The 25,186-nt window shown below is 45.8% G+C and overlaps 1 protein-coding gene across 1 annotated transcript in view; it reads right to left on the bottom strand.

Moving 5' to 3' along the window:
• LOC120026212 (GTPase-activating Rap/Ran-GAP domain-like protein 3) overlaps nucleotides 1–25,186 on the bottom strand; it is an 80,937-nt gene that overhangs the window by 32,488 nt on the left and 23,263 nt on the right. The window contains exons 3-7 of the mRNA XM_038971036.1: nucleotides 13,968–14,042; nucleotides 6,337–6,436; nucleotides 1,983–2,101; nucleotides 1,583–1,647; nucleotides 1,135–1,198 (exon numbers count right to left, since the gene is read on the bottom strand). Coding sequence (XP_038826964.1) covers nucleotides 1,135–1,198; nucleotides 1,583–1,647; nucleotides 1,983–2,101; nucleotides 6,337–6,436; nucleotides 13,968–14,042 — 423 coding nt within the window. The remainder of the gene's footprint in view (nucleotides 1–1,134; nucleotides 1,199–1,582; nucleotides 1,648–1,982; nucleotides 2,102–6,336; nucleotides 6,437–13,967; nucleotides 14,043–25,186) is intronic.

The following is a 25,186-nucleotide window of genomic DNA, read 5'->3' on the forward strand; positions in this document are numbered from 1 at the left end:
GTGGCTGACACAGTGTGATCTCACCTTCTGTATCTCTGTGGCTGACCCAGTGTGATCTCACCTTCTGTATCTCTGTGGCTGACACAGTGTGATCTCACCTTCTGTATCTCTGTGACTGATACAGTGTGATCTCACCTTCTGTCTCTCTGTGGCTGACACAGTGTGATCTCACCTTCTGTATCTCTGTGGCTGACACAGTGTGATCTCACCTTCTGTATCTCTGTGGCTGACACAGTGTGATCTCACCTTCTGTATCTCTGTGGCTGACACAGCGTGATCTCACCTTCTGTATCTCTGCGGCTGATACAGTGTGATCTCACCTTCTGTATCTCTGTGGCTGACACAGTGTGATCTCACCTTCTGTATTTCTGTGGCTGATACAGTGTGATCTCACCTTCTGTATCTCTGTGGCTGACACAGTGTGATCTCACCTTCTGTATTTCTGTGGCTGATACAGTGTGATCCCACCTTCTGTATCTCTGTGGCTGACACAGTGTGATCTCACCTTCTGTATCTCTGTGGCTGATACAGTGTGATCCCACCTTCTGTATCTCTGTGGCTGACACAGTGTGATCTCACCTTCTGTATCTCTGTGGCTGATACAGTGTGATCTCACCTTCTGTATCTCTGTGGCTGACACAGTGTGATCTCACCTTCTGTATCTCTGTGGCTGATACAGTGTGATTCCACCTTCTGTATCTCTGTGGCTGACACAGTGTGATCTCACCTTCTGTATCTCTGTGGCTGATACAGTGTGATTTCACCTTCTGTATCTCTGTGGCTGACACAGTGTGATCTCACCTTCTGTATCTCTGTGGCTGACACAGCGTGATCTCACCTTCTGTATCTCTGTGGCTGACACAGTGTGATCTCACCTTCTGTATCTCTGTGGCTGACACAGTGTGATCTCACCTTCTGTATCTCTGCGGCTGATACAGTGTGATCTCACCTTCTGTATCTCTGTGGCTGATACAGTGTGATTTCACCTTCTGTATCTCTGTGGCTGACACAGTGTGATCTCACCTTCTGTCTCTCTGTGGCTGACACAGTGTGATCTCACCTTCTGTATCTCTGTGGCTGATACAGTGTGATTTCACCTTCTGTATCTCTGTGGCTGACACAGTGTGATCTCACCTTCTGTATCTCTGGGTTGAGAATCTCCCTCGGGCCTTTCTCAAACCTGTCCAAGTTCATCGCACTGCAGGGGGAGGAGAGCAGAGGATAGGAGGAGAGGAGGAGGAGAGGAAGAGGAGGGAAAGAAAGTTCAGGAGAGGAGAAAAGATAAGTGTTTAAAGACGGGTTTACATCTTGTACGTCCATTCTATTCCATAATTATCTTAAAGCATATTTTCATGTTGTTGTTCATTTAAATACAACAGACAAATTTCTCCATGTGTTTTTACCCCGATTCATTGGTCATATCTTAGCCTGGTCCCATGTCTGTTTGTGCTGTCTTGCCAATATGTGACAATGACCATAGGAGTTGGCAAGACAGCACCAACAGATCTGGGACCAGGCTAGTCAGAACAATCAACTGTATGAAACAACCAGTATATTGAATGGCATCCTGAGCAGTTCTCACCTTAAGATGGATTTGACTGATAGTGTTTTGGTGGGGCTGTATGGCAGACTGATCTTCAGAGTTCCCTGGGGGAGAGAGAGGAGAGGAGATAATCTCAGGTGTGGATGTGGAAAGTAGTCATCATGATTAGTCTAATCATCTATCTGAACAGAAGACGGACCTCCATCCAGACACTGATCTACAGTAAGATCAGATATGCATGTTTCACCTTAATGATCAAGGTTTTGCTCTGGGGAGAGTGAACTGATCCTAAATCTGTATCTAAAGGCAACTTCCAACAAGACCAATGCTTAAGGTGAAGGATTTTGTGAGAGTAAGCTGATCCTAGATCTGTGCAAAAAGTCAATTTGTACGAATACCAATAGGCTTTGGGAAGGGTGATCTGATTCTAGATCCTTACTGTCTTCCTCCAGAGGATGGCTCTGTACTGAGGGACCCGCTGGTTGTTCTGGTCGGACAGAACCACAGACAGGTAGAAGGGATTCTTCTCTGCATCCGTACCAATGTAGTTCTGGTGGACTGGGGGGACAACACACACTGTCACACACTGTCACACATTTACTAGGGACGAAACGAGAGAAAACACTCCCAAACTGAGTGAAACGGGGAGGCACTATCTGAATGCTAGTTTTCGTTTTGAATTGATTTATAATTGTCTTTCTGTCGTTTGTTTGTTTGTTTGTTGTGTGGTCATGAGAGTTTCTGTTACTTTCTGTCAGGAAGTCACGGTGAGGTCTAGTTTTTCCTGTATGGAATGTTGACTAGTGTGTGCATGCATGCATATGTATCTGCTTGAATATATGTGTGAGTGTATGTGCGTGTGTGTGGGTGCGTGCATGTGGGTCATATACAACAGAACCTTAGACAAAACCGCTTCACATTCAGCGCTCTACCTGGTTGACACGGCAACGTATTCAGACCTAACACTGACCAGAACCCCGAAACCCAATTCAAAACAGGAACTCTGCCCTCTCTCGCCCTCCCTCTCTCTTTATCTGGTTTTTTCTTTCTCTCTCTCCATCCCTTTCTTTCTCTCTCTCCATCCCTTTCTTTCTCTGTCTCTCTCCATCCCTTTCTTTCTCTGTCTCTCTCCATCCCTTTCTTTCTCTCTCTCTCTCCATCTCTCTCTCCACCTCTCTCTCTCTCCATTTATTTTCTCTCTCTCCATCCCTTTCTCTCCATCTCTCTCTCCACCTCTCCATTTATTTTTCTCTCTCTCCATCCCTTTCTCTCCATCTCTCTCTCCACTTCTCTCTCTCTCCATTTATTTTTCTCTCTCTCCATCCCTTTCTCTCCACCTCTCTCTTCATCCCTTTCTTTCTCTCTCTCTCTCCACCTCTCTCCATCCCTTTCTCTCCATCCCTTTCTTTCTCTCTCTCTCTCCATCCTTTTCTCTCCATCTCTCTCTCCATCTCTTTCTCTACTCATTGTTCCCCTGACTCCCTCTATGAAAGGTATTCATTCTGATTTGAATCCGTTCACTTGGACTTAGACTTGGGGCCTTGTTTTGTTCTGTGCTTAAAGAGTATAAGACACACACCCACACCTAGCTGTAAAGATAGAAGGAAGAAGGAGGGAAGGAAGGAGGGGGGGTAATGCATTTTTAACGACCACCATGACTAGGCTCTCAGGAGGCTACTGGCTGCTCATGTTGACTAGGGAGCCAGTCAGATGCTAATGTTGTTATCTCCCAGCGTGTGTGTGTGTGCATATGCATGTGCATGTGCGTGTGTGTGTGTGTGTGTGTGTGTGTGTGTGTGTGTGTGTGTGTGTGTGTGTGTGTGTGTGTGTGTGTGTGTGTGTGTGTGTGAGAAGTGAGCCTCTGCTCACCATCTTCCTCTGACTGTCTGCTTCTTTCTGGGTTGTGCCAGGCTGTGTCTGCAGGTTCACTGTAGCTATGGAAGGATCTATGGGATTCACCCTGCTGATAGACTACCATTAAACTAGGAGCTAAGGTAAGGACTTTACCTGACCATGTGACAGTCCCTACAGTCTGTATATTGGTCAGGTCACATGGTCTGGAAAAAGTCCTGACCCTACAGTCTGTATACTGGTCAGGTCACATGGTCTGGAAAAAGTCCTGACCTCATGTAAAGCATATGGCATTGACTACTCACTTAGAAAAAAGGGTTACAAAATAGTAAAGTCCACATAGAACCCTTTTTGGTTGTAGATAGCACATTTTAGTGCACAAGTGAGTGTGTGTGTACCTGTGTACCTGTGTACCTGTGTACATGTGTACCTGTGTGCGTGTGTCAGACCTGGGTTTATATAATATTTAGCGTATTTCAATTACATTTACAGATATTTGAAGGTGTTTAGAGTGTTGAGATATTTTTATTTGAAAGACAAGTAGCTGAATATTGCAATGTACAGTATTTGAAAATACTCAAATACATTTATTCAAACAACCTGATCTCATAGTTGTTCATAGTTTCACTATAAAATTCATTGTAATATGGATGAACGTCTATTTTTTACGAATTAATTCTGTGTGGTTTCAGGGTTAATTCTGTGTGGTTTTAATTCTGTGTGGTTTCAGGGTTAATTCTGTGTGGTTACAGGATTAATTCTGTGTGGTTACAGGGTTAATTCTGTGTGGCTTCAGGGTTAATTCTGCGTGGTTTCATGGTTAATTCAGCGTGGTTTCAGGGTTAATTCTGTGTGGTTACAGAGTTAATTCTGTGTGGTTACAGGGTTAATTCTGTGTGGTTACAGGGTTAATTCTGTGTGGTTACAGGGTTAATTCTGTGTGGTTTCAGGGTTAATTCTGTGTGGTTTCAGGGTTAATTCTGTGTGGTTACAGGGTTAATTCTGTGTGGTTTCATGGTTAATTCAGCGTGGTTTCAGGGTTAATTCTGTGTGGTTTCAGGGTTAATTCTGTGTGGTTACAGGGTTAATTCTGCGTGGTTTCAGGGTTAATTCTGTGTGGTTTCAGGGTTAATTCAGCGTGGTTTCAGGGTTAATTCTGTGTGGTTACAGAGTTAATTCTGTGTGGTTACAGGGTTAATTCTGTGTGGTTACAGGATTAATTCTGTGTGATTACAGGGTTAATTCTGTGTGGTTACAGGGTTAATTCTGTGTGGTTACAGGGTTAATTCTGTGTGGTTTCAGGGTTAATTCTGTGTGGTTACAGGGTTAATTCTGTGTGGTTACAGGGTTAATTCTGTGTGGTTACAGGGTTAATTCTGTGTGGTTACAGGGTTAATTCTGTGTGGTTACAGGGTTAATTCTGTGTGGTTACAGGGTTAATTCTGCGTGGTTTCAGGGTTAATTCTGTGTGGTTTCAGGGTTAATTCTGTGTGGTTACAGGGTTAATTCTGCGTGGTTACAGGGTTAATTCCATGTGGTTACAGGGTTAATTCCATGTGGTTACAGGATTAATTCCGCGTGGTTACAGGGTTAATTCCACGTGGTTACAGGGTTAATTCCGCGTGGTTACAGGGTTAATTCCACGTGGTTACAGGGTTCTTTCCGCGTGGTTACAGGGTTAATTCAGCATGGTTACAGGGTTAATTCCGCATGGTTACAGGGTTAATTCCATGTGGTTACAGGGTTAATTCCGCGTGGTTACAGGGTTAATTCAGCATGGTTACAGGGTTAATTCCGCATGGTTACAGGGTTAATTCCATGTGGTTACAGGGTTAATTCCATGTGGTTACAGGGTTAATTCCATGTGGTTACAGGGTTAATTCCATGTGGTTACAGGGTTAATTCCATGTGGTTACAGGGTTAATTCAGCGTGGTTACAGGGTTAATTCCGCGTGGTTACAGGGTTAATTCCATGTGGTTACAGGGTTAATTCCATGTGGTTACAGGGTTAAAACAGAAACAACTCAACGGGTTAATTCTAAGTATTAATTCCGAGTGGTTAAAGTTAAGAAGGCTTAAAACAAAATAAGTAAAAACAAGGCCCTGTTTCCATCAAGTATCATCGAGTACTCTCCTGGCTTGTAGAACATTGTGAATTGCCATGACGCAGTGGTCTGAGTGTTATGAGTTCGATCCCAGTGCTGCGCCATTGATTATTTTTCGTGAGCGCCGAGGAAGTCGGAAGACGACTGGTATTTCTAGTGACAAGGCTGGATTCAAATACACTCCCATACATTTAGCCCAGGCATTTGAAAGTAGTATTTGAAATAAATAATTTATGGGAAATTATTTTCAAAATACTTTAAAATACTTCCAATAGAATTGTTATTTATTTATTTACCTAAGCAAGTCAGTAAAGAACAAATTCTTATTTACAATGACGGCCTACCGTCATGGGGACGGCTGCTGGGATTAAAAAATCATCATAAATACAATATCAATATAGGACAAAACACACATCACAACAAGAGAGACAATACAACACTACATAAAGAGAGTCCTAAGACAACAACATAGCAAGGCAGCAGCACATGACAACACAACATGGTAGCAACACAACATGGTAGCAACACAACATGGTAGCAGCACAAAACATGATACAAACATTATTGGGCAATTTATTGGAGTAGTTGATTCGAGCCATTTTATTGGAAAATACTCAAATTCACAGAAATAAGTATTTCAATAACAACTAATCAAATACACATGTATTTGAACCCAGGTCTGGGGTGTGTGTGTTTGTGTGTTTGTGTTTGTGTGCGTGTGTGTGTGTGTGTGTGTGTGTGTGTGTGTGTGTGTGTGTGTGTGTGTGTGTGTGTGTGTGTGTGTGTGTGTGTGTGTGTGTGTGTGTGTGTAACAGAGAGGAGATGAGTAGAACAGACCTTTGCCCAGGAAGTATTTGAAGAACCATCTGGTGTGGTACTCTGGGTTCTCCAGATGGACATCGGTTCTTCTCCAGGTTCCCGGGGTGTAGTCCGTCGTCTACACACACACACACACACACACACACACACACACACACACACACACACACACACACACACACACACACACACACACACACACACACACACACACACACACACACACATATATACACACACACAGATAGGTTAGTGACAAACACACACACATGCTTCCACACACACAATAAATATTTCACATCACAACACTCACAACAAACCTGATAATGGTCTCTGTACACAAGGGCGATTCATAACACTGTTGTCACTATTACATACAGTATAGTACACACACACACACACACACACACACACACACACACACACACACACACACACACACACACACACACACACACACACACACACACACACACACACACACACACACACACACACTCCCCCCTCCACTCAACTCCATCCCCCCGACACACACTGATTTACCACAATATACACATACATTGACCTACAGCCTGACCTTGAAAACAGAAACACACACATGGTTGTTCAGTCAGGGTTTCCCAGACGATGTTGAGGTGCTGACAGAAGAAAAGGTCCATTGTAACCAGTAGATGTCCCCGTCATCAATAATAATGTTAAGGCCTCTATAAGTCCTTCTACTAATGCACCTCCTCCTCATCATTGACAGGATGTCCCATTGTGGATTCATGCTATTGAGGGCAAGCCTCACACCTACCCACAGGCCACACGTACGCACACACGTACGCACGCACGCACGCACGCACGCACGCACGCACGCACGCACACACACACACACACTGTGACAGGTGGGATGGGTTCTTAAACAGAGGGGAGAGGAGATAGGAGACACTTTAGTTTGTTTTTCTTTGCAGGGAAAACATCCCAGGTTGTCATGGTTACTGAAGCAACGGTGCTTCAGCTGAGAGAGGTGGAAGTGGTGTGTGTGAGTGAGTGTATGTGTGTGTGTGCATATATATGTGTGTGTGTGTGTGTGTGTGTGTGTGTGTGTGTGCATATATATGTGTGTGTGTGTGTGTGTGTGTGTGTGTGTGTGTGTGTGTGTGTGTGTGTGTGTGTGTGTGTGTGTGTGTGTGTGTGTGTGTGTGTGTGTGTGTGCGTGTATGTGTGCATGTATGAGTGAGTGAGTGAGTGAGTGAGTGATTGAGTGAGTGAGTGAGTGAGTGAGTGAGTGAGTGAGTGAGTGAGTGAGTGAGTGAGTGAGTGAGTGAGTGTGTGAGTGTGCGTGCGTGCATGTGTGTGTGCATATGTGTTTGTGTGTGTGCGTGCGTGTGTATGAAAAAAATCTTTGGCAGTATGTTCCAGTTCCCACCAATATCCAGCAACTTCGCACAGCTATTGGAAAGTAGTAGGACAACATTCCACAATAACACAGAACCCAAAGCAAATCAGGGGGAGAAAATAGGCTTATTCAAAGAGAACAAATCATAGTTGTTATGCTGGGAAGTAGATGACAGATGTTCCTTCTTCCTTGTCCTCAGTGATTCTCCACAGAACTAAGTGACAGGATGTAATTTATAATGCCCAACCCTAGCCTGTGGTTGAACAATTAGAATTCCTGGCAATAAAATTGGGCCAATGGCCAGATAACAAGTATCCCATTTCAGGCTCAATGTATAGACAATTTGAACCAATGAGAACTTGCCACATGTAGCTATGAGTCCTGGACTGAAATTCCTCCCATGTCTCTGACCCATTAATCAATAATTCCTTATTACAGAAAAACAACTATTTCCATTGATTGTTAATTCCCTCTTGACCTTTAGTCCTCTGCATTGTGTCTTAAACTATTCGTACAAGCCTGATCAACTCTATGCGAAGGATATGTGTCACACTGCATGAGGCAAGCGGTGGTCACACCAGATACTGACTGGCTTTCTGATCCATGCCTCTACCTTTAAAAACAATCTGTGACCAACATATGCATATCTGTATTCCCAGTCATGTGAAATCCATAGATTAGGATGTCACAGGAAGGCCAAAAAGATCATCAAGGATTCCATGTCTATGTACATAGGGCAGCAGCCTCTAAGATGCAGGGTTGCGCAACCGGGTGGTAGCCGGCTAGTGATGGCTATTTAACATTCTGATGGTCTTGAGATAGACTCTGTTTTTCAGTCTCTCGGTCCCAGCTTGGATGTACCTGTACTGACCTCGCCTTCTGGATGATAGCGGGGTGAACAGGCAGTGGCTCGGGTGTTTGATGTCCTTGATGATCTTTTTGGCCTTCCTGTGACATCGGGTGCTGTAGTTGTCCTGGAGGGCAGGCAGTGTGCACCCGGTGATGTGTTTGGCAGACTGCACCACCCCCGACAGGATGCTCTCAATTGTGCATCTGTAAAAGTTTGTGAGGGTCTTAGGGACCAAGCCGAATTTCTTCAGCTTCCTGAGGTTGAAGAGGCGCTGTTGCTCCTTCTTCACCATACTGTCTGTGTGGGTGGACCATTTCAGATTGTCAGTGATGTGTACGCCGAAGAACTTGAAGCTTTTCATCTTCTCCACTGCGGTTCCGTCGATGTGGACACGGGTGTGCTCCCTCTGCTGTTTCCCGAAGTCCACAATCAGCTCCTTCGTTTATAGATATAGATTTTTCAGAGTTGGGAGGTAGTAACATTTTTCCGCATTGGGAGGTAGTAACATTTTTCAGCGTTGGGAGGTAGTAACATTTGGAAGCTTTGGGAGGTAGTAACATTTGGAAGCGTTGGGAGGTAGTAACATTTGGAAGCTTTGGGAGGTAGTAACATTTTTCAGCGTTGGGAGGTAGTAACATTTGGAAGCTTTGGGAGGTAGTAACATTTGGAAGCATTGGGAGGTAGTAACATTTTTCAGCGTTGGGAGGTAGTAACATTTTTCAGCGTTGGGAGGTAGTAACATTTGGAAGCTTTGGGAGGTAGTAACATTTGGAAGCGTTGGGAGGTAGTAACATTTGGAAGCGTTGGGAGGTAGTAACATTTGGAAGCTTTGGGAGGTAGTAACATTTGGAAGCTTTGGGAGGTAGTAACATTTGGAAGCTTTGGGAGGTAGTAACATTTTTCAGCGTTGGGAGGTAGTAACATTTGGAAGCTTTGGGAGGTAGTAACATTTTTCAGCGTTGGGAGGTAGTAACATTTGGAAGCGTTGGGAGGTAGTAACATTTGGAAGCTTTGGGAGGTAGTAACATTTGGAAGCGTTGGGAGGTAGTAACATTTGGAAGCTTTGGGAGGTAGTAACATTTGGAAGCGTTGGGAGGTAGTAACATTTGGAAGCTTTGGGAGGTAGTAACATTTGGAAGCTTTGGTAGGTAGTAACATTTGGAAGCTTTGGGAGGTAGTAACATTTGGAAGCGTTGGGAGGTAGTAACATTTGGAAGCGTTGGGAGGTAGTAACATTTGGAAGCTTTGGGAGGTAGTAACATTTGGAAGCTTTGGGAGGTAGTAACATTTGGAAGCTTTGGGAGGTAGTAACATTTGGAAGCGTTGGGAGGTAGTAACATTTGGAAGCTTTGGGAGGTAGTAACATTTGGAAGCTTTGGGAGGTAGTAACATTTGGAAGCTTTGGGAGGTAGTAACATTTGGAAGCTTTGGGAGGTAGTAAAATTTGAAGCGTTGGGAGGTAGTAACATTTGGAAGCGTTGGGAGGTAGTAACATTTGGAAGCTTTGGGCGGTAGTAACATTTGGAAGCTTTGGGAGGTAGTAACATTTGGAAGCGTTGGACGGTAGTAACATTTGGAAGCGTTGGGAGGTAGTAACATTTGGAAGCGTTGGGAGGTAGTAACATTTGGAAGCGTTGGGAGGTAGTAACATTTGGAAGCGTTGGGAGGTAGTAACATTTGGAAGCGTTTGGAGGTAGTAACATTTTTCAGCGTTGGGAGGTAGTAACATTTGGAAGCGTTGGGAGGTAGTAACATTTGGAAGCGTTGAGAGGTAGTAACATTTGGAAGCGTTGGGAGGTAGTAACATTTTTCAGCGTTGGGAGGTAGTAACATTTGGAATCGTTGGGAGGTAGTAACATTTTTCAGAGTTGGGAGGTAGTAACATTTTTCAGAGTTGGGAGGTAGTAACATTTGGAAGCGTTGGGAGGTAGTAACATTTTTCAGAGTTGGGAGGTAGTAACATTTTTCAGAGTTGGGAGGTAGTAACATTTGGAAGCGTTGGGAGGTAGTAACATTTTTCAGAGTTGGGAGGTAGTAACATTTTTCAGAGTTGGGAGGTAGTAACATTTGGAAGCGTTGGGAGGTAGTAACATTTTTCAGAGTTGGGAGGTAGTAACATTTTTCAGAGTTGGGAGGTAGTAACATTTGGAAGCGTTGGGAGGTAGTAACATTTTTCAGAGTTGGGAGGTAGTAACATTTGGAAGCATTGGGAGGTAGTAACATTTTTCAGCGTTGGGAGGTAGTAACATTTTTCAGCGTTGGGAGGTAGTAACATTTGGAAGCGTTGGGAGGTAGTAACATTTGGAAGCGTTGGGAGGTAGTAACATTTTTCAGAGTTGGGAGGTAGTAACATTTTTCAGAGTTGGGAGGTAGTAACATTTGGAAGCGTTGGGAGGTAGTAACATTTTTCAGCGTTGGGAGGTAGTAACATTTTTCAGCGTTGGGAGGTAGTAACATTTTTCAGCGTTGGGAGGTAGTAACATTTGGAAGCGTTGGGAGGTAGTAACATTTGGAAGCGTTGGGAGGTAGTAACATTTGGAATCGTTGGGAGGTAGTAACATTTTTCAGAGTTGGGAGGTAGTAACATTTGGAAGCGTTGGGAGGTAGTAACATTTTTCAGAGTTGGGAGGTAGTAACATTTGGAAGCGTTGGGAGGTAGTAACATTTGGAAGCGTTGGGAGGTAGTAACATTTTTCAGAGTTGGGAGGTAGTAACATTTGGAAGCGTTTGGAGGTAGTAACATTTGGAAGCGTTTCCACGGTTTGGACAGTTCAAAATTAACTTGATACCCTCGTCATTTTCATTACCAGATCCTTTCTATTCCTCTGACCCCGGTCAATCAATGTTGAGAGGGGATGTTTTTATGGCAATTTAAAGGGAAAGACTCAGAAATATACCATGAAAGCTGGAGCAGATTGTCGACTGTTAGCTTTGTAAATTAATAAATATATAGACCCAATTTTGTTTTCTATTCCGTAGATTTCATTTAGAAAAACCCAATGTTATCACACAGGAACCTGCAGCCACTAGCTAGCTTGTCAGTTGACGTTGGAAGTAAGCGTCGTTCTGCCCGCGGAGCAGTGACAGAGTTCTATTGAGCAGCGACCACTTTTTGACCATGGCCATAATGACATTCTATTCACTCTAATCATGCTAAAACCTCTGAGGAAATAGTCTGTCAATTTTTAACCATATATGGTAGAGACATGGGGGGATGGAATTCTCGATTCAATGAAACAAATGTTTTCTAGGTTAACACCTACATATTGTCAGACAGGAGGAGAGCCATTTGTTCATGTATTAAAGTTACTCAGAAAGAGACAGGGGTAGCCAACCTGTGCCGCGACTTCCGCTTTTTGACGTTAACAAGCTGACACTGGATTGGTTCAACAGTGCAGAAGGAACCTCCCCAAACCTTTTTTTCTCGTCAGGACCAGAAAGATGCCTGCTATGTTAGGTTAGGAAGGAAGAGACAGCGGCGGGAGAAAGGAAGGGAAGGCGGGACAGAGAGTTGAAACAGAAGGAGCGAGTGGAAGACAAATGTAGAAAGAGATATAAACAGAAAGTTAGAGCGCAAAACAGACATGGGAGGAAGGAACAAAACATTAATGGAGTGAGGGAATGAGAGAGAGAGATGAAGGGAATGAGGGAAAGATGAAGGGAATGAGAGAAAGATGAAGGGAATGAGAGAGAAATGAAGGGAATGAGAGAAAGATGAAGGGAATGAGAGAGAGATGAAGGGAATGAGAGAAAGATGAAGGGAATGAGAGAAATGAAGGGAATGAGAGAGAGAGATGAAGGGAATGAGGGAAAGATGAAGGGAATGAGAGAAAGATGAAGGGAATGAGAGAGAAATGAAGGGAATGAGAGAAAGATGAAGGGAATGAGAGAAAGATGAAGGGAATGAGAGAGAAATGAAGGGAATGAGAGAGAGAGATGAAGGGAATGAGGGAAAGATGAAGGGAATGAGAGAAAGATGAAGGGAATGAGAGAGAAATGAAGGGAATGAGAGAAAGATGAAGGGAATGAGGGAAAGATGAAGGGAATGAGAGAGAGAGATGAAGGGAATGAGAGAGAGAGATGAAGGGAATGAGGGAAAGATGAAGGGAATGAGAGAGAGAGATGAAGGGAATGAGAGAAAGATGAAGGGAATGAGAGAGAGAGATGAAGGGAATGAGGGAAAGATGAAGGGAATGAGAGAAAGATGAAGGGAATGAGAGAGAAATGAAGGGAATGAGAGAAAGATGAAGGGAATGAGAGAGAGATGAAGGGAATGAGAGAAAGATGAAGGGAATGAGAGAGAGATGAAAGGAATGAGAGAAAGGTGAAGGGAATGAGAGAGAGATGAAGGGAATGAGAGAAAGATGAAGGGAATGAGAGAGAGATGAAGGGAATGAGAGAGAGAGATGAAGGGAATGAGAGAAAGATGAAGGGAATGAGAGAGAGATGAAGGGAATGAGAGAGGGATGAAGGGAATGAGAGAGAGATGAAGCTTGTTCTTTTTGTGAGAGTGAATATCATTCCAGTTAATGTGGTCTATTGTATACGTTATTCAAACTTAAAGAGCCTGATAAGGTTTCTATGTTAAAGGGATAGTTCAGACAAATTACAAAATGACACATTGGTTTTACCTACCCTGTAAGCAGTCTATGGACAAGGTATGACAACAATCCATGCTTTTGGTGTAGCTACCCTGGCACTGTTTCCAAATGCTCATATTTTAGCATTTGTTGCACAAATCTCATTCAAGTCATGGGACCGATATTAGCATACTTGGCGCATCAGCCAATGCGTGGCTACTAAATGTGAAAGTCTTGTGTAAAGAATATGTTTGGAAACATTATTTGAAGTTATTAAACCAACTTAATTTCTTGATTTACAGGGAATGGATTTATTTGCTTGTAAGCTAATTGTAGAAAACATTGGTTGTATTTACAATAAATATTAGTTTGTATTTGTTATTTATTAGGTTTAACCAAAGGGAAAAGTCGGTTGAGTGTTGAGAGAAATAGGTTTCACCTTGAAATATAGGTTGGGTAATAATCAAATAAAAAAGTTGGCATTAAATCATTTGGTTTCAACAAATGTTGTATTTTTCAATTGGGATGGTTGGATTCAACCTCATGTACTCATTTCCATAACCGGTACCAGTTAAAGTATTTATTTTGGGGGTTGATCCAAAGACATAGTTTTTACTGTTTAATTGTTCACCAGCTCATGACCAAAAACACACACACACACACACACTGATCACTACGTCCCCATATGTCCCATGACTGTGTGTGATTGCATGCGTCATGTATGGGTCATTGTAGATCCAAATAAATAACTGTGAATATCCATGTGTTGGTGTATGTCCATAGACTTCTCACACTCTACAGTGAGTGTGTGTATGTGGGTGCGTGTAGGGGTCCTCACCTCATCTGATGAGCCATTCTCCACTCGGAAACGACCAGCTCTCTGTATGGCTCCATCTGCATCACTAGAGATCAGCTAGAGGGAGGAGCGAGAGAGAGAGAAAGAAAGAGGAGAGGGAGAGAGAGAGAGAAAGAGAAAGGAGGAGAGGGAGCGATAGAGAGAAAGAGAAGAGGGAGAGAGAGAAAGAGGAGAAGGAGAGAGAGAGAGAAAGAAAGAGGAGAGGGAGAGAGAGAGAGAGAGGAGAGAGAGATAGAGAAAGAGGAGAGGGAGAGAGAAAGACGAGAGGGAGAGAGAGAGAGAAAGAGTAGAGAGAGAGGGAGAAAGAGGAGAGGGAAGAGGAGAGGGAGAGAGAGAGAAAGAGAGAGAGAGAGAGAGGAGAGGAGAGGGAGAGATAGAGAGAGAGAGGAGAGGAGAGGAGAGGAGAGGAGAGGAGAGGAGAGGAGAGGAGAGGAGAGGAGAGAGAGAGAGAGAGAGAGAGAGAGAGAGAGAGAGAGAGAGAGAGAGAGAGAGAGAGAGAGAGAGAGAGAGAGAGAGGAGGGGTAGACACTTTATAGGCACAATTCATCTCATGTATAGAGAATTCAAACGCAAACTAGTCCCATTCCATTTACAGCAGCGTTACAGCAGCGAGAGAGAGAGAAACAGAGAGCGGAAGAAAGGAATAGATCAGAGTCATTAACATGAGACAATGAAACTAAGTGGAACAACTGACATCAACAGTCTGGATGACAGTAAAGAGGAACACATGACAGACATTATTAGCATGTGACCATAATAGTCTCTAGTGGTTGGCTAGATTACCACTACCAATTCATCTGAACACACCATTGCTGCTTCCCAACTGGCACACAATTCCCAATATACAGCCCCATAGGGTTCTGGTTAACAGCAGTAGGTTAAAGGGTGCCATTTGGGACGCAACAAATGTTATAGGACAATATTCTTCCCTTTTAAACCCATAAAATGTTCCCTTTTTTAAAGCAGTAATCCTCTTCCCACCTTCCTACACATCTGTTCTATTCTTCTCTAGTTCCCTATTTTCTTTACATTTCTCCTCCACCCCCTCTTCCACCGAAATCTCTCTCTCCTTTGTCATTTTATCTAATTTCCCCCCCTCTTTATCAAATGTTTTCTTCTCTCTCTCGCTCTCTCTCTCTCTCTCTCTCTGGACAAGAGAGACAGAAAACCAGACAAGGAGAGAGTGAAACTGCAAATCAGTCTAACAGTCCTTTCGTGATATCTTCAAGTGCTCTGATAAATTGCGTTCCTGAAATGGGAGAGTGGTTCCATTTCTCCAGCCCCATCCCTCAGCTGTTTACCAAAACAAGTGGTGGGTAAACCGCTTGTTGTTTTCTGAATCCCAGATTGCCTCTTTAAGACACGCATAAACACTTTTAAACACAGAACAACTATTAATCATGGGTTTAAATGATGTTTTTTTCAGTGCCGGTTTCCAGGACACAGTTTAAGCCTAGTTCTGGACTAAGAAACATGGCTTATTTAAAAATATATATATATATTTCACCTTTATTTAACCAGGTAGGCCAGTTGAGAACAAGTTCTCATTTACAACTGCGACCTGGCCAAGATAAAGCAAAGCAGTGTGACAAAAACAATAACACAGAGTTACACATAAACAACGTACAGTCAATAACACAAAAGAAAAGAAAAATAGAAAGATCTATGTACAGTGTAATTGTAGAAGAGTAGGGAGGTAAGGCCCTAGAGGTGAAAATAATTACAATTTAGCATTAACACTGGAGTGATAGATGTGCAGATGATGATGTGCAAGTAGAGATACTGGGGTGCAAAGAGCAAGAGGGTAAGTAATAATATGGGGATGAGGTAGTCGGGTGTGCTATTTACAGATAGGCTGTGTACAGGTACAGTTAATCTCTGTCTGGGAAATTGAACCATAGGCCGGGATTCAATCCGATTGCGCTTTGTTTTTATTGAGCTGACATATGCAACGTTTACTGTATATGCGAACACATCGGATTGAATCCCAGCCACAGTAAGTCATCCTCTGTGTTGTCCTTAGTCCTAATAAGGATGCTAGCTTTTGTTTACAATGGTCCTCCAGTGACAATACAGGACCTGCTAGGACCAGCTTCTTCCACTGTGTTGTGTGATTGTGTTTACTACTCTCCATAGCAAAAGAGGAGGAAGTAGCCAGATTCACCTGTCTCTCCATCAACCTGACATTTCTTCTCACTGTGGAGACATGACATCCTCTCTCCTTTCCTTCCCCTCCTCCTCTCCTCCTCTCCTCTCACACCCCTTGCCCCTCATACCGCACAAAGCCTGGTTGCCTGGCAACCCAACACAGAACCTCTCCTCTCTGCTCTCTCTCCATCTTCTCCCTCTACTCAGTTGCTTTTTCCCTCTTCCCTCTCTAACTCTGTCTTCTGTCATTCTCTAAATGATATAAAGTTGTGCTCTGCCAAAGTGTTCACCAAAACGTGGCACAGTGCTGGCACACCGGACTCTCTCTGCATGCATGTGTGTGTGTTCTGCCGCAGATGGTCTATAATGGTCAGAAGAAGCCAAGAGGAGAACAGGAAGTCCAGGGAGGTGTGTGTGTGTATGCGTGCGTGTGTTTATGGGGGGTTGGGGGTTATGCAATGTAGGCAGTTTTCCATGTCTATAATTCCACGCTGCACTGCAGCTCTAAGAGACGAGGACATTCTATCCACTCTTACATGTCATAGTAATGGAATAAGTACAACACTGTGTATTAGGCCATGGTTTAAACTAGACGTCAATCCATTATGATTTTTCCCACGCCGATACCGATACCGATTATTGGAGGACCAAAAAAAGCCGATACCGATTAATCTGGCGATTTTTATATATATATATATATATATATATATATATATATATATATATATATATATATATATAATTGTAATAATGACAATTACAACAATACTGAATAAACAGTGAACACTTATTTTAACTTAACATCTATTTAGTCTCAAATAAATAATGAAACATGTTCAACTTGGTTTAAATAATGCAAAAACAAAGTGTTGGAGAAGAAAGTAAAAGTGCAATATGTGCCATGTAAAAAAGCTAACGTTTAAGTTCCTTGCTCAGAACATGAGAACATATGAAAGCTGGTGGTTCCTTTTAACATGAGTCTTCAATATTCCCAGGTAAGAAGTTTAAGGTTGTAGTTATTATTAGAATTATGACGCGTCGACTATTTCTCTCTATACCATTTGTATTTCATATACCTTTGACTATTGGATGTTCTTATAGGCACTTTAGTATTGCCAGCCTAATCTCGGGAGTTGATAGGCTTGAAGTCATAAACAGAGCTGTGCAACAAGCATTGCTAAGAGCTGCTGGCAAACGCAGTAAAGTGCTGTTTGAATGAATGCTTACGAGCCTGCTGCTGCCTACCCCCACTCAGTCAGACTGCTCTATCAAATAATTGTTAAATCATCACCCGTTTGGCGAAGTTGAAGTAGGCTGTGATTCGATTAAATATTAACAGGCACCACATTGATTATATGCAACGCAGGACAAGCTAGTTAACCTAGTAATATCATCAACCATGTGTAGTTAACTAGTGATTATGTGAAGATTGATTGTTTTTTATAAGATAAGTTTAATGCTAGCTAGCAACTTACCTTGGCTCCTTGCAGCCACAAAGTCCTTTTGACGCTGCACTCGCGTAACAGGTGGTCAGCCTGCCACGCAGTCTCCTCGTGGATTGCAATGTAATCGGCCATAATCGCCATCCAAAAAGGCTGATTACCGATTGTTATGAAAACTTGAAAACGGCCCTAATTAATCGGCCATGAATCGGTCGACCTCTAGTTTAAACATCAGTGTGTGAGATTCATGTGATTGAGACTGGACCTACAGGGATGAGCTGGAGAAATCCTAGATTCTCTACTCCAATATGCATATCCAATGTGGCTGTAAACAAATATAATCTCTCTACACATGCTGTGGTGTGTGTGGGTGTGTGTGTGTGTGTGTGTGTGCGTGTGTGTGTGTGCGTGTGTGTGTGTGTGTATGTGTGTGTGTGTGTGTGTGTGTGTGTGTGTGTGTGTGTGTGTGTGTGTGTGTGTGTGTGTTCGCTTGTGTGCATTCATGTGCCTGTATATGTGTGTGTGTCATTGTTTATGTGTTTCTGTGTGCGGTTGTATGCGTTCACAGGACTGTATATATGTGTTTGTTTGTGTGTGTGTGTGTTTCTGTGTGCGGTTCTACGCATTCACAGGACTGTGTTTGTGTGTGTGTGTGTGTGTTCCTCTCAGGGGAGTGATGTCCCAGGTATAAGGTGCCACTGGCTTATCAGCAGTAGAAGAGTATATTGAGGACTATACAATATGTGATGACATTAAATAGATTAGGCCTTGGCAGCAAGGCCTTATGAGAAACAGGCAGCAGGGCCTTATGAGAAACAGGCAGCAGGGCCTTGTGAGAAACAGGCAGCAAGGCCTTATGAGAAACAGGCAGCAAGGCCTTATGAGATACAGGCAGCAAGGCCTTATGAGAAACAGCAGGACTCCACTAGTAGACTGCAGATCTTTACTATCCTTTTCACACATACTGTAGACACATGCACACACACACACACACACACACACACACACACACACACACACACACACACACACACACACACACACACACACACACACACACACACACACACACACACACACACACACACACACACACACACACACACACACACACACACACATAGAGACACATACTCTCTCTATGGAAATCTTTATCTCCCCTGTCCACAACTTGTGTGTAAGTGCGTGTGTGTTTGTGTGTGTGTGTCTGTGTGTGTGTCAGTAGGACAGTGTTGGGTCCTGTCTGGTTGAGTGTGTGCGTCAGTAGGACAGTGTTGGGTCCTGTCTGGTTGAGTGTGTGCGTCAGTAGGACAGTGTTGGGTCCTGTCTGGTTGAGTGTGTGCGTCAGTAGGACAGTGTTGGGTCCTGTCTGGTTGAGTGTGTGCGTCAGTAGGACAGTGTTGGGTCCTGTCTGGTAGAGTGTGTGCGTCAGTAGGACAGTGTTGGGTCCTGTCTGGTTGAGTGTGTGCGTCAGTAGGACAGTGTTGGGTCCTGTCTGGTAGAGTGTGTGCGTCAGTAGGACAGTGTTGGGTCCTGTCTGGTAGAGTGTGTGCGTCAGTAGGACAGTGTTGGGTCCTGTCTGGTTGATTGTGTGCGTCAGTAGGACAGTGTTGGGTCCTGTCTGGTAGAGTGTGTGCGTCAGTAGGACAGTGTTGGGTCCTGTCTGGTTGATTGTGTGCGTCAGTAGGACAGTGTTGGGTCCTGTCTGGTTGAGTGTGTGCGTCAGTAGGACAGTGTTGGGTCCTGTCTGGTAGAGTGTGTGCGTCAGTAGGACAGTGTTGGGTCCTGTCTGGTTGAGTGTGTGCGTCAGTAGGACAGTGTTGGGTCCTGTCTGGTTGAGTGTGTGCGTCAGTAGGACAGTGGTGGGTCCTGTCTGGTTGAGTGTGTGCGTCAGTAGGACAGTGTTGGGTCCTGTCTGGTTGAGTGTGTGCGTCAGTAGGACAGTGGTGGGTCCTGTCTGGTTGAGTGTGTGCGTCAGTAGGACAGTGTTGGGTCCTGTCTGGTTGAGTGTGTGCGTCAGTAGGACAGTGGTGGGTCCTGTCTGGTTGAGTGTGTGCGTCAGTAGGACAGTGATGGGTCCTGTCTGGTTGAGTGTGTGCGTCAGTAGGACAGTGGTGGGTCCTGTCTGGTTGAGTGTGTGCGTCAGTAGGACAGTGGTGGGTCCTGTCTGGTTGAGTGTGTGCGTCAGTAGGACAGTGATGGGTCCTGTCTGGTTGAGTGTGTGCGTCAGTAGGACAGTGTTGGGTCCTGTCTGGTTGAGTGTGTGCGTCAGTAGGACAGTGATGGGTCCTGTCTGGTTGAGTGTGTGCGTCAGTAGGACAGTGTTGGGTCCTGTCTGGTTGATTGTGTGAGTGATGAACGTGGAGTGAAGGTCTGAGCGGTGCTCTCTCGTCTCTTCTCTCCTCCTGCAACATTAACTGTCCAATCACAGGATAATGGAGGGAAAACCAATGCAGCGTGCAATGAGAGCACCACATCACCTCCTCTGAGTGTGTGTGTATGTGTGTGTGAGAGAGAGAGAGAGAGTGTGTGTGAGAATGTCAGAGAATAAGGGTGTGTGAGGGCAGAAAAGATAGTTTGAATGTATGTGTGAAAAAGAGTGAGAGAAAGAAAAACAGAAAAAGTAGGTGTGTGTGTGTGTGTGTGTGTGTGTGTGTGTGTGTGTGTGTGTGTGTGTGTGTGTGTGTGTGTGTGTGTGTGTGTGTGTGTGTGTGTGTGTGTGTTTGTGTGTGTGTGTGCATACGCCCCTGCTTCTAAATCATGCAACAGCAGAATAGTAGAGGAGGAAAAGCCTTCACTCTCATTATTCCCTGTGGACCTGCTGTGTGTTCCACTCAGAGCCGGAGGGAGGGAGGATAAGAGAGGGAGGGGAGGAGGAGAGGAGGGAGGATAAGAGAGGGAGGGGAGGAGGAGAGGAGGGAGGATAAGAAGATGGGGAGCCCTCCCTGCTATGCAAGATACCGGTAGAAAGAGTGAGAGGAGACAGGTAGAGAGAGAGGGGGAGAAGGGCAACCAGTGGAACACAAACAACATTGTAAATACAACCTATATTTATCTGTTTATTTATTTTCCCTTTCATACTTCAACTACTTGCACATTGTTACAACACTGTACATAGCCAATAATATAACATTTGAAATGTCTATATTCTTTTAAAACTTTTGTGAGGGTAATGTTTACTAATGTTTCCCTTGTTTATTTCCCTTTTGTTTATTGTCTATTCCATTTGCTTAGGCAATGTAAACATATGTTTCCCATGCCAGTAAAGCCTTTTGATTTGATTTGAATTGAATTGAGAGATAGCGACAGAGTAAGTAGGGTGCAGGAAATGAGAGAGTGGCAGATACAAAACCAGAGGGGGACAGAGAGAGAAAGTGGTACATGGTAAACAACCAAAATAAGAATGATAAAATAATAATAGCCGTCTATACAGTGGTAACCCCCTGGGTGAGCGTGGTAACCCCATGGGTGAGCGTGGTAACCCCCTGTGTGAGCGTGGTAGCCCCCTGGGTGAGCGTGGTAACCCCCTGTGTGAGCGTGGTAGCCCCCTGTGTGAGCGTGGTAACCCCCTGTGTGAGCGTGGTAACCCCCTGGGTGAGCGTGGTAACCCCCTGTGTGAGCGTGGTAGCCCCCTGGGTGAGCGTGGTAGCCCCCTGGGTGAGCGTGGTAGCCCCCTGGGTGAGCGTGGTAACCCCCTGGGTGAGCGTGGTACCCCCTGTGTGAACGTGGTAGCCCCCTGGGTGAGAGTGGTAACCCCATGGGTGAGCGTGGTAACCCCCTGTGTGAGCGTGGTAGCCCCCTGGGTGAGCGTGGTAACCCCCTGTGTGAGTGTGGTAGCCCCCTGGGTGAGCGTGGTAACCCCCTGTGTGAGCGTGGTAGCCCCCTGGGTGAGAGTGGTAACCCCATGGGTGAGCGTGGTAACCCCCTGGGTGAGCGTGGTAACCCCCTGGGTGAGCGTGGTAGCCCCCTGGGTGAGAGTGGTAACCCCATGGGTGAGCGTGGTAACCCCCTGGGTGAGCGTGGTAACCCCCTGGGTGAGCGTGGTAACCCCCTGGGTGAGCGTGGTAACCCCCTGGGTGAGAGTGGTAACCCCATGGGTGAGCGTGGTAACCCCCTGGGTGAGAGTGGTAACCCCATGGGTGAGCGTGGTAACCCCCTGGGTGAGCGTGGTAGCCCCCTGGGTGAGAGTGGTAACCCCATGGGTGAGCGTGGTAACCCCCTGGGTGAGCGTGGTAACCCCCTGGGTGAGCGTGGTAACCCCCTGGGTGAGCGTGGTAGCCCCCTGGGTGAGAGTGGTAACCCCATGGGTGAGCGTGGTAACCCCCTGGGTGAGCGTGGTAACCCCCTGGGTGAGCGTGGTAGCCCCCTGGGTGAGAGTGGTAACCCCATGGGTGAGCGTGGTAACCCCCTGGGTGAGCGTGGTAACCCCCTGGGTGAGCGTGGTAACCCCCTGGGTGAGCGTGGTAACCCCCTGGGTGAGCGTGGTAGCCCCCTGGGTGAGCGTGGTAACCCCCTGTGTGAGCGTGGTAGCCCCCTGGGTGAGCGTGGTAACCCCCTGGGTGAGCGTGGTAGCCCCCTGGGTGAGAGTGGTAACCCCATGGGTGAGCGTGGTAACCTCCTGGGTGAGCGTGGTAACCCCCTGGGTGAGCGTGGTAACCCCCTGGGTGAGCGTGGTAACCCCCTGGGTGAGCGTGGTAACCCCCTGGGTGAGCGTGGTAGCCCCCTGGGTGAGCGTGGTAACCCCCTGTGTGAGCGTGGTAGCCCCCTGGGTGAGCGTGGTAACCCCCTGGGTGAGCGTGGTAACCCCCTGGGTGAGCGTGGTAACCCCCTGGGTGAGCGTGGTAGCCCCCTGGGTGAGCGTTGTAACCCCCTGTGTGAGCGTGGTAGCCCCCTGGGTGAGAGTGGTAACCCCATGGGTGAGCGTGGTAACCCCCTGGGTGAGCGTGGTAACCCCCCGGTGTGAGAATGGTAACCCCATGGGTGAGCGTGGTAACCCCCTGGGTGAGAGTGGTAACCCCATGGGTGAGCGTGGTAACCCCCTGGGTGAGCGTGGTAGCCCCCTGGGTGAGAGTGGTAACCCCATGGGTGAGCGTGGTAACCCCCTGGGTGAGCGTGGTAACCCCCTGTGTGAGCGTGGTAACCCCCTGGGTGAGCGTGGTAGCCCCCTGGGTGAGAGTGGTAACCCCATGGGTGAGCGTGGTAACCCCCTGGGTGAGCGTGGTAACCCCCTGGGTGAGCGTGGTAGCCCCCTGGGTGAGAGTGGTAACCCCATGGGTGAGCGTGGTAACCCCCTGTGTGAGCGTGGTAACCCCCTGGGTGAGCGTGGTAACCCCCTGGGTGAGCGTGGTAACCCCCTGGGTGAGCGTGGTAGCCCCCTGGGTGAGCGTGGTAGCCCCCTGGGTGAGAGTGGTAACCCCATGGGTGAGCGTGGTAACCCCCTGGGTGAGCGTGGTAACCCCCTGGGTGAGCGTGGTAGCCCCCTGGGTGAGAGTGGTAACCCCATGGGTGAGCGTGGTAACCCCCTGGGTGAGCGTGGTAACCCCCTGTGTGAGCGTGGTAACCCCCTGGGTGAGCGTGGTAGCCCCCTGGGTGAGAGTGGTAACCCCATGGGTGAGCGTGGTAACCCCCTGGGTGAGCGTGGTAACCCCCTGTGTGAGCGTGGTAGCCCCCTGGGTGAGAGTGGTAACCCCCTGTGTGAGCGTGGTAGCCCCCTGTGTGAGCGTGGTAACCCCCTGGGTGAGAGTGGTAACCCCAAAGTTTATTGATAGCCTGCCTGGATAAGACACACACACAGTTACACACAGTACACATCTTAAATAGCTCCCATTTTGCGTTGCAGCTCAAACATTTCACAAACACAATTGAGCTCTCAGCGTACTAAAAGGGGCTGTGATTTCCCCCGAGGCCTGCAGGAGAGAGGAGAGGACTCCAGTTTAGATAGAGATGGAGGGTGAGGGAGGGAGGAGAAAGGGTGAGAGAGTGAGGGAAGGGGGAGATAAGAAGGAGATAAGAGGGAGAGAGGATGGGAGGGGGGGAGAAAGGGAGAGCGGGCGAGATAATAAATCAATGCCTTTGTGACAGCTGATAGATACTTGATCTCATCAGAGTGACTGTTTATGCACACTCATGGGTCATAGGAGAGAGGGAGAGAGGGAGAGAGAGATAGAGGGAGAGGGAGGGATATATATACATATATATAGAGAGAGAGAGAGAATGAGAGAAAGAGAGAAAATGTTGGAGAGAATGTGAGAGAGTGTGAGAGAGTGTGAGAGCGTGTGAGAGAATGTGAGAGAATGTGAGAGAGTGTGAGAGAATGTGAGAGAGTGTGAGAGAATGTGAGAGAGTGTGAGATAGTGTGAGAGAGTGTGAGAGAGTGTGAGAGAGTGTGAGAGAATGTGAGAGAGTGTGAGAGAATGTGAGAGATCCCAGAAATGTTCCACACACAAAGCTTATTTCTCTCAAATGTGCACAAATTTGTTTACATCCCTGTTAGTGAGCATGTCTCCTTTGCCAAGTCAATCCATCCACCTGAAAGTTGTGGCACATCAAGAAGCTGATTAAACATCATGATCATTACACAGGTGCACCTTGTGCTGGGGACAATAAAAGGCCACTCTAAAATGTGCAGTTTTGTCACACAACACAATGCCACAGATGTCTCACGTTATGAAGGAAGACGTAATTGGCATGCTAACTGCAGGAAAGCCCACCAGAGTTGTTGCCAGAGAATTTATTGTTCATTTTTCTACCATAAGCCGCCTCCAACATCGTTTTAGAGAATTTGGCAGTACATCCAACCGACCTCACAACAGCAGACCACATGTAACCACGGCAGCCTTTTTGTGGGTAAAAAACTAATTCTGATTGGCTGGACGTGGCTCCCCAATGGGTGGGCCTATGCCCTCCGAGGCCCACGCATGTCTGCACCCCTGACCAGTCATGTGAAATCCATAGATTAGGGCCTAATGAATTTATTTCAATTGACTGACTTCGTTTTATGAACTGTAACTCGGTAAAATCTTTGAAATTGTTGCATGTTGCATTGAACAAGGTTCATGAAGTCAATAACTTGCTTGTAACAGATGACATTCATATTCTGACTATCTCTGAAACTCACTTAGATAATACCTTTGATGATACAGTGGTAGCAATACATGGTTATAACATCTACCAAAAATACACAAATGCCACTGGGGGCGGTGTTGCGGTCTATATTCAGAACCACATTCCTGTAAAGCTTAGAGAGGATCTCATGTTAATATGGCTACAGGTTCATCTGCCTCACCTAAAGCCCATTCTTGTGGGAAGCTGCTATAGACCACCAAGTGCTAACAGTCAGTATCTGGATAATATGTGTGAAATGCTTGATAATGTACGTGATATCAACAGAGAGGTATATTTTCTGGGTGACTTAAATATTGACTGGCTTTCATCAAGCTGCCCACTCAAGAAAAAGCTTCAAACTTTAACCAGTGCCTGCAACTTAGGTTCAGGTTTTCAATCAACCTACCAGGGTAGTTACAAACAGAACAGGAATTAAATCATCAACATGTATTGATCACATTTTTACTAACGCTGCAGATATTTACTTTAAAGCAGTATCCAAATCCA

This window comes from Salvelinus namaycush, chromosome 31 (genome assembly GCF_016432855.1).
Source record: "Salvelinus namaycush isolate Seneca chromosome 31, SaNama_1.0, whole genome shotgun sequence".
Classification (NCBI taxonomy): Eukaryota; Metazoa; Chordata; class Actinopteri; order Salmoniformes; family Salmonidae; genus Salvelinus; species Salvelinus namaycush.